This window comes from Colias philodice, chromosome 15, assembly GCF_061535455.1.
Source record: "Colias philodice isolate Cphi_HAF_F1 chromosome 15, ilColPhil1 Martin Lab GWU primary, whole genome shotgun sequence".
Taxonomy (NCBI): Eukaryota; Metazoa; Arthropoda; class Insecta; order Lepidoptera; family Pieridae; genus Colias; species Colias philodice.
The window spans coordinates 4,643,530-4,651,598 of NC_143100.1; the positions used below are offsets into that span (position 1 = coordinate 4,643,530).

Here is an 8,069-nt window from a genome sequence, read left to right on the forward strand (position 1 = left end):
TTCATGATTCACCATTACGTTTGTATAAAATTGCTTTTAATATTAATGAAATGGTTACCAAATTAACACGTCCTATTTTTGTTACTTTCATCAGTGGATTTTGTAAAGGCAAAACACGTAATATAGTTTTAGAATTCCCGTTACTATAATTTGTAGGACTTGAAAATTTTAACTAGATATTATCTTTTGAAATGGAAAACCTAAAGAAACCTAGAGCTGAATATCTATCAAGTGATATATTAGAGGAAAACTTCATCAAGTCTTTTTCACCCTTCCATGTGGTGCAAACGATATTGGGATCGTCTCGTGTAGATATTCGAGACCGATTTGTGAGTCCTCTATCAAGGAGACAAAAAATTATAGCTGCTTTTTCGTTAATCATAACTCTATTGTTATACATTTACATTATACATAATTACACTTACAACAAATTTAACAAGTATCCTGCTATTTGCTTCTTAACTACGTGCTCTACATCCGCATACTATATTATTTTCCTTTGCAATATAATTCACGTAAGGTTTGTAAATGCTGATGCGAATCAAAAATTTTATTTATTGCTCCAGGAAATTGATCGCATCATGAAAATAGACCAGACTGATAAAATTTATCATTTATTATTTCTTAATAATTTAGGCACTATAATTTCTTCTACTGTTTTCTTAGCAGCCCTATTCTTTGTAGCTATTTATGAAAATTTTATTTTGATTTTGGGATTCTCAGGAATGTTATATAGCATGTTATGTTGTATTATAGAGTGGTTATGCTGCGCAGATTTACTTGTTTATTTCTTTTTACGTTTGCGCTTTATAAATGCTATCATTATAAATCACATTGAAGGCAACACTAAATTAAAGAAATCAAAAAATACCTTTAATTTTCATATGGCTTTTATTTGTATGCGTCGGTTAGCATTAGAAACACATCATTTTAAAACCAGTAAGACCCATGTGTACCTGAAAGCATTATTTGATGGATATTTGGCATTTCAACATCATTGCCGATGGCAAGTAAGTTTTTGTTTTTCGTTTGTTTATACTTGGGTATAACATGATTACCTGTAAACTGTATGCATATGTATAATTATAATATTACTAGAGGTCCGCCCCGGCTTCGCCCGTGGTACATATTTCGCAATAAAAGGTAGCCTATGTCCTTTCTCGGGTATCAAAATATCTGCATACCAAATTTCATGCAAATTGGTTCAGTAGTTTAGGCGTGATTGAGTAACAGACAGACAGACATAGTTACTTTCGCATTTATAATATTAGTATGGATTACTTATGAGTCATGAGGAAAAAAAATACCAAATTTAAGTAGGTACTTACCTATCTATCTATTAAAAAAAAGTAGCCTTGGACACAGTTAACTTCTCATTGGGTACATTAGCAGTCAGAAAAGTTCCAATCAAAATCGGTATTACCTGATTCCAGAGATTATGACGAACAAACAGACAGAATTACGTACATTTATGTTCAATTTCTGACTATTTTTTTGTCAATAATTTATTGAACTAATATTAGATACCTACTTAACTGCATACTTAAATATTGACTAAATTATAATTTTTTATTGTGTTTCAGATGCTCTTATTCTTCACCAATTTCTTTTTGCAGTCAATGTTAATTATTGAATTTAGCATCATGGCTCTACAGAATAATGTGAGTTAACAGAATACCTAGTTAAAACGATATATGTATTATATTTAAAAATTTAATTGAGAGAAGCTAAACTAAATGCTAGATTTAACCAGAAGATAAACTAAAAGTTAACATATTGCTCAGTTAAAATTAACAGGAGTGACAAAATACGATACGATCAATACCAAATAGTATCATACAAATCCGTTCAGTGGTTTTCACGTGAGTAACATTAAGATATGAGTATAGATGTTTTTATTTAAGTATGAACTCAAATAAAAAATCGCGCTTATAATATACCTAATATAAATGTTATTCTGTACGTAAAGATTAATCTTTTGAAGGTTCTGATTTGAACCACAAAAGTAAAAAACGGAATATCACTTTGTTGGCCGTCTGTCTGTATGTCAACTCCATGATCTAAACTCATAAACACGTGGTTTCAAGATGAAATTTATACCATATACCTACTTAAATCTATACTATCCCTTGAAGCTGTGAAAGAAATAAACTTCTAGCCAACGCAAAAAGAAGATTACAATCATTTTTGCTGTAAATTCATAAAATCGCACAGGAATCAAAACATACCGGTACCTACCGTGAACACATAATGTTGAAATTACAGTAAATCATAGGTAAATATACGGTTTAAAGCAACGTCTGGCAGCACAGGTAGAAGAATACCTAATTGCTAAAAGCATAAATTTAACTTCAAGTAATAAAAAAATACGTGTTTGCACTTGACTGCTCTTTATTAATTAAACGAAATATTTACATTTTTTCAGGCAATGCAATGGCTGGAGCTAGTAACCTTACCCTCAGCAATAGGTGTATGCCTAATCTTGGGTACAGTAATTTGTGCTCGATGTGAATTCTTCTTTAGAGAAGTGCAGCAGACAAAGCGCTTATGCATTACTATTTTATCACAAAACTTTGAGGGTAAGCATATAATAATATTATTAACGAAAATTCTAATAATTCGAATAAATTTTAATTTCCTTTCGCCATAGCAGTATTCATATTAAAGGATTAGTATTTAGTACTAGTTATACAGGGTGTCCCAAAAAGTAGTGATGAACGGAAGCTGGGACATAGAGGACCTAGAGGGCTATCCGAATCACCCCCATGTATGTTATGCGATTTTTCGTATTTCGGCCCTTTAGGTTCTCCACCTCCCAGCTTCCGTTCATCACTACTTTTTGGGACAGCCTGTATAATAAACTTTATGCTTTTACTGGTTTTTGTAATAGTTAAAATTATACATAAAAATTAAAATTCCATTTACAGGACCTCTACGAACAAAAGCAAAGACCATGTTGAAAATGATTGAAAATCAGCCACCACGGTTCTCTGTTTATAACATGTGGGATATGAACGCATCAGCTATGTTGAAAATGTTGAATATAATCACTACATTAGCTGTAGCTTTACTGCAATTTGCTTTTCTATAAAAAAAAATTATAAAAAACATTAGAAGTGATCAAAGTACCTATTCATTTTTTAACAAAAAACATTGCACAGGAAGAGAAAAAAATAAGCATGTCTATTGAAACAATTTTATTTCAAGTATAAAATTAAAATATCAGGTCACACTTAAATAACTAATTATGCTTAGGTACGGACACATATTGGACGGAACATTATAAAATATGTCTTTTATCACTGTTACCTACTACAAAGTCTACTAACTACGCTATTTTTATACATCAATGTATAAGCAATTATTACTGCTTTATTTAATAAATGCACAGTATAAAATTTTAACTATCATGTTATCAATGTAATAAATTTGAAGTAAGTATAAAAAAAGAATACAATTAAAAATATTCAAGTCAAAAGATTGTAAAATTTCATTGAATTATTATTTTTTCTACTGCCAACTGCAACTTCTTAATTGAAATAATAGTTATATATTTCAACTTTTACAATGTGTAATTGAAAAAAAAGTAAATTTTGTTAATTTCCCTTTCATTAACCAAAGATATTTAAAATAGATTGGTTAAACTACCTATGTAGGTATTTACATAACAATAATTATAGAAAATTACTTATTTACTGTGCTTGTATTTGTATTAGTTTCTTAAAACTATTTGTATAAAAGAGATTCTTCAACAATTATATAGATCTAATTAAGTCTAGTTCTAAAATATTTTGGAATAAATGCACAAGGCTCTTAATTGTCTGAATCACTGATCACTGTGCAAAATTGTCTATTTAATAATTATTATGAATAATTATTCTGTACTCTGTAGTGTGTTGAATATCAAAACATTTTACTTATAAATAAGAAAAATAAAGATATTGTTAATAAAAGCACCGAATTTGAATTGAATGTAGCATTGTTACACCTGTGGTCAAGGAAACAGAAGCACCATGTTGTTTCATCATACCAGTTTCTGAAATAAATTAATATTATGTTTTTTATAGTGTACTACAGTGTCAGTTGACCGCCTCCTTGGTACAGTGGTTGACGCGTGAGCGTAGAACCGAGGGGTCCTGGGTTCGATTCCCGGTGGAGACGAAGAAAAAAAAATGTCTCGGTCTGGCAGGACACAGAAGGCTGATCACCTACTTGTCCCTAAAGAAAATCGATCAGTGAAACAGATGTATGAATAATGCATCTGCCCCTTACCCCTCTAGGGGACACGGGACTTCACTAACAGTGTTAGTATTATGTTCGTAGCATAACTATTTGTTATAAAAACATCTACTAAATATTATCCATATCATGACATTGTTAAAAACAATAAAAGATTTCATGAAATTCTACACATTTCATCGTGTAATTCAAACAAAAAAAATTGAACCCAATTTTTGCATAATTTTCTGTCATACATGAAATATACCAAACAAATGTACCTACAGCATATGCATACATGCATATACTCAATAAATAACTAAAATAAAGTAAAATTTATACCTTTTAATATCAAGTTCCTTAATAGTATTGTTCACATAGTGAGCAAGATTCTCATCCTTTGCTGCGGCTCTGCAGCCTTCATATGTATCTGCTGGAATATCTGTTCTGAATGCTTTGAAGTTACTTAGACAGTCTCTTGTTATCACCCTTTGCGCTAGAAAGTAATAATTACCAATTTAGTTTTATAACATTCAAATGCTTTTATATTCAACTTATTTGTTCCTTTATTTGTTGAATATGTCTTTTTATTGGCCAAAATCTTATCTAAATTTAGTATTTTTGTGAGCAACCAAGACAATGGAATATATGTAAGCCAAAAACTTTAAAGAAATCAGCTGTCTCATAAGTGATTGTAAATAAAAAAAAATAAAAAATAAAATCTTTATTTACCAAAAAAATTTAAACATTTCATCATTACAGGAGACCCAAACTAGGCTGTTGCCTGTATCTTGGGTATGCTACAAAGTATATATTTAAAAAAATGTTAATAATAATATACCTCCTTTTCTCTCAATAAGTTTGACACAAATATCTTCATTGTCTGGGCATGGTTTGCCCAAGTAGCCCACACCTCTCCAGTTAAATGGCTCATGACATCCCGGTATTGCAGATGTACATTGATAGCACCATATCGCTGAAACTAATCATGACATTATTAGAAACAGAACCAAACTTAGACTCATATTGGTTGTAACAAGCACATTTTCACAGGTCAAACATAAATATCATATTAGTTATGTGATGATATTTATAGTACATACCTTCAAGCTACCATTGCTTGAAGATATTCTATGTGATATTTATATATTGTTTGGACGGATTTTGTTTTCATTAAACCAAAGAAATTCTTGCAGCTATATATGCTTTGTGTTTGCAAAAACTAATTTTTAACCTAACATGATTTTTGAAATTCTGTATTCAGGTAATGTTTTGCTGTTCGAACATTATGTTTATAAATCGAAATGAGGATCTTGTTAATAAAATATAACTCACATGACAATATGAACTCAAAAGTAAGTAATAAGCTTAAAGTTATAAACGCCACACCCTGATATTCTTAATAATTATTATTAATGGGATTTTATAAACTTACTTTCGATGATGCAAGACGCAAAAGCAAGTAACATACAAATCCTTTTCATTTTTAAGTATTGTTATTGATCTGTTTTGAACACAATATTAAAGATTTTAATTTTAAAACAAGCGGTTCGTAAAATGTAAATAAAAATGGTTTGGTCGTTCGTTAATCGTTAACTGTCATAATGTAAAATGTCATGACCGACATTGAGACGTCTCGACGACGTCTCATACCTGTGTGGCCAGCATACTTTTATATACTCGGTCTTATTTAAAACTTAGAGCTTTGGTCTAAACCACGTCTAAACCAAGGTCTAAACTCTAAACTATAATGCTCTAAGAATAAAACAGCCACGAAGTAAATAATGATATTATCATTTTCGGTGCAACAGGTGCAGTACTTTCTCTAGCGAGCAAACATCACCTACTATGAGAGTCCTATATTTTTTTTTCTGTTAGAGCAAAAAGATATTTGTATTTGCCATGGGTCCTAGTAATTTTATTTAGCCATGATAATCCATTAATATTTTAGTTATTCTCCAATTTTAGTGATACAAAATATTACACAAGGGTTTAAACCCTTGTGTAACCTAATAATATTTTGTAATCTCACTCTAATTTAAATAATGTAATACAATAAATTATTGTTTAATACTATTATTCTCTTTGTATCGAAATATTACTACTAAAAGCCTGTTGGATTTTTTTTTATTTACTCGCTAATTTAAACAAGTTTAAGAATTAAGGTTTATTTAAACATAGTAAGCATTTCATTTACTTAAATTTATTTGAATTTTTACTGTGTCCATTTATTATACTATTATGGCTTTCTTTTTGTGCATATTTATCTTTAACATTAGTTATAGAGTAAATTAGGGCTCTTCGGGTGGCGGCTGGTCTTCTGGAGGTTGTAAGGAAGCCATGAGCATTAATAAATCTTCTTTATTCAAATCTATGCACATAGTACCTACGACATCTTCGATTCCAATTGTGCCATCGTTACTCATATCCACTTCCTTAATAAGATTATCCAATTGTTTTTGTGGCATTTTGTGACCAAGTTTAGATAGGACTTCTTTCATGTATTCTCTATCCATTGTTCCGGTTCGGCCTGGGTCTAAAACTTGTAAAGCCGATCGTAGCTCGTCTTCGACAGGAAAATCCCTTTGTCTTAAAGTTACCATTTTTACAAATTGATCAAAATTAATGTGTCCCTGAGGGTGTGGTGGTCTTACACAGTAAGCTATTAATTCTTGTAATTGTTCAGGTGTATATGTCATTAAGAGAAGAGATTTTAGCATGTACACGAGCTCTTTTTCCGTTATATAGCCATCCAAATCCGTATACGCCGGAGTATAGTTTTGAAAGTATTCCCAAAGTTGTTCAACTTCAGCTAATTGATCAGGACGTAACTCAAATGGTGGTTTGAGTGCTTCTTTGGAATCAGTTAAATCAAAGGGTGCAGCTGGGTCAGGAGGTGGTTCTTCTACATATCCCTCTTCTTCTTCAACTTGTTCTTCATCTGCTGGAGGCTGTTCTTCTTTTTTTTCTTCTTGCTCTCCTTCCACATGTTCGCCCTCTAATTCTTCACCCATCATCTCTTCACCTTCGCCCATAACAACCTCTTTCTGCTCTCCATCAATTTCTTCATGATCCACATGTTCACCAGCAATTTCCTCCCCTTCAAGTTTTTCCGTTTCTTCTCCGTTGACTGCTTCTTGGTCCTCTGTCGTGACGTCTGTTTTACTTCCGGTTTCCTCACCATCGTTATTTGTAACTTCATCACCTTGCTCGCCACCTTCCGAATCTTTTGCGGTCTGTTCCTCACTCACAAGATTTTCCTCTTCCATATTTTACCACATGTAATTTTAAAAGATACTTACTTATAGAAAGATTTTATATTTCAAGCGACTATTTCATACTAAAAATTTATCATCACTTCTAGTTTTTCTCAAATGCATCCGAAGAACTGTTGTCAAATTGTCTATTATTTTATCATATAAACTTAAACTGCCTAATGATATAAAATCAAGTATATCAATAAATTCTTCTAAAAGTACATATCGTATATTTTCCATAAAATCGAACATTTAAATTAAATAAATATCTTTTTCATAACGTAAACTGTTTCAAATAAAAATTGGTAAAAAGACAACGTCATTAATTGAGTCTTGAAAAAAAGCAAATTATAATTATTGATGTAGGTAAATTAAAATCGTTTGCATAATGCATCATGAATTTAAATTAAAAGTATAATCGTGGGAACTCGTGGTATACTCTATTTTTTATTTTATCGGCTGAACTAAAATAGGCATTTAAATAGACAAACTATACCTTTATTAGGTATACTAATCCGATACGCAATTATTTAAATATGTACGTATTTTACAGTGTCACAACTCACAATATTTTTATAAACCCTTCCTAAAGTG

At 31.0% G+C, this 8,069-nt stretch overlaps 3 protein-coding genes across 3 annotated transcripts; 1 reads left to right on the top strand and 2 right to left on the bottom strand.

Moving 5' to 3' along the window:
* The first annotated feature begins 174 nt into the window (after positions 1 to 174).
* LOC149482160 (uncharacterized) lies at positions 175 to 3,121 on the top strand. The gene is made up of 4 exons (XM_089704098.1): positions 175 to 1,010; positions 1,584 to 1,661; positions 2,426 to 2,579; positions 2,928 to 3,121. The coding sequence occupies exons 1-4, from the start codon at positions 192 to 194 to the stop codon at positions 3,089 to 3,091; spliced, it is 1,215 nt and encodes a 404-aa protein (XP_089560224.1). The 5' UTR covers positions 175 to 191; the 3' UTR covers positions 3,092 to 3,121.
* Positions 3,122 to 3,182: 61 nt separating this feature from the next.
* crim (QVR superfamily protein crim) lies at positions 3,183 to 5,841 on the bottom strand. The gene is made up of 4 exons (XM_089704188.1): positions 5,654 to 5,841; positions 5,060 to 5,200; positions 4,561 to 4,714; positions 3,183 to 4,036 (listed from the first exon to the last, which is right to left on the bottom strand). Exons 1-4 carry the CDS (start codon positions 5,700 to 5,702, stop codon positions 3,904 to 3,906), a joined length of 477 nt encoding a protein of 158 aa, XP_089560314.1. The 5' UTR covers positions 5,703 to 5,841; the 3' UTR covers positions 3,183 to 3,903.
* Positions 5,842 to 6,258: 417 nt separating this feature from the next.
* LOC149482162 (uncharacterized) lies at positions 6,259 to 8,002 on the bottom strand. The gene has a single exon (XM_089704415.1). It carries the CDS (start codon positions 7,485 to 7,487, stop codon positions 6,510 to 6,512), a length of 978 nt encoding a protein of 325 aa, XP_089560541.1. The 5' UTR covers positions 7,488 to 8,002; the 3' UTR covers positions 6,259 to 6,509.
* Positions 8,003 to 8,069: the final 67 nt, after the last annotated feature.

What these genes read in the sequence shown, in the direction of transcription:
- crim (XM_089704188.1), bottom strand. Translation starts at nt 5,702, where the DNA reads ATGAAAAGGATTTGTATGTTACTTGCTTTTGCGTCTTGCATCATCGAA. An exon ending in TGCGTCTTGCATCATCGAAA is followed by an intron (nt 5,201 to 5,653) that starts GTAAGTTTATAA and finishes TGTCATGATTAG; the next exon opens with TTTCAGCGATATGGTGCTAT. An exon ending in ACTTATTGAGAGAAAAGGAG is followed by an intron (nt 4,715 to 5,059) that starts GTATATTATTAT and finishes ATTACTTTCTAG; the next exon opens with CGCAAAGGGTGATAACAAGA.
- LOC149482162 (XM_089704415.1), bottom strand. Translation starts at nt 7,487, where the DNA reads ATGGAAGAGGAAAATCTTGTGAGTGAGGAACAGACCGCAAAAGATTCG.
- LOC149482160 (XM_089704098.1), top strand. Translation starts at nt 192, where the DNA reads ATGGAAAACCTAAAGAAACCTAGAGCTGAATATCTATCAAGTGATATA. An exon ending in AACATCATTGCCGATGGCAA is followed by an intron (nt 1,011 to 1,583) that starts GTAAGTTTTTGT and finishes ATTGTGTTTCAG; the next exon opens with ATGCTCTTATTCTTCACCAA. An exon ending in TCATGGCTCTACAGAATAAT is followed by an intron (nt 1,662 to 2,425) that starts GTGAGTTAACAG and finishes ACATTTTTTCAG; the next exon opens with GCAATGCAATGGCTGGAGCT.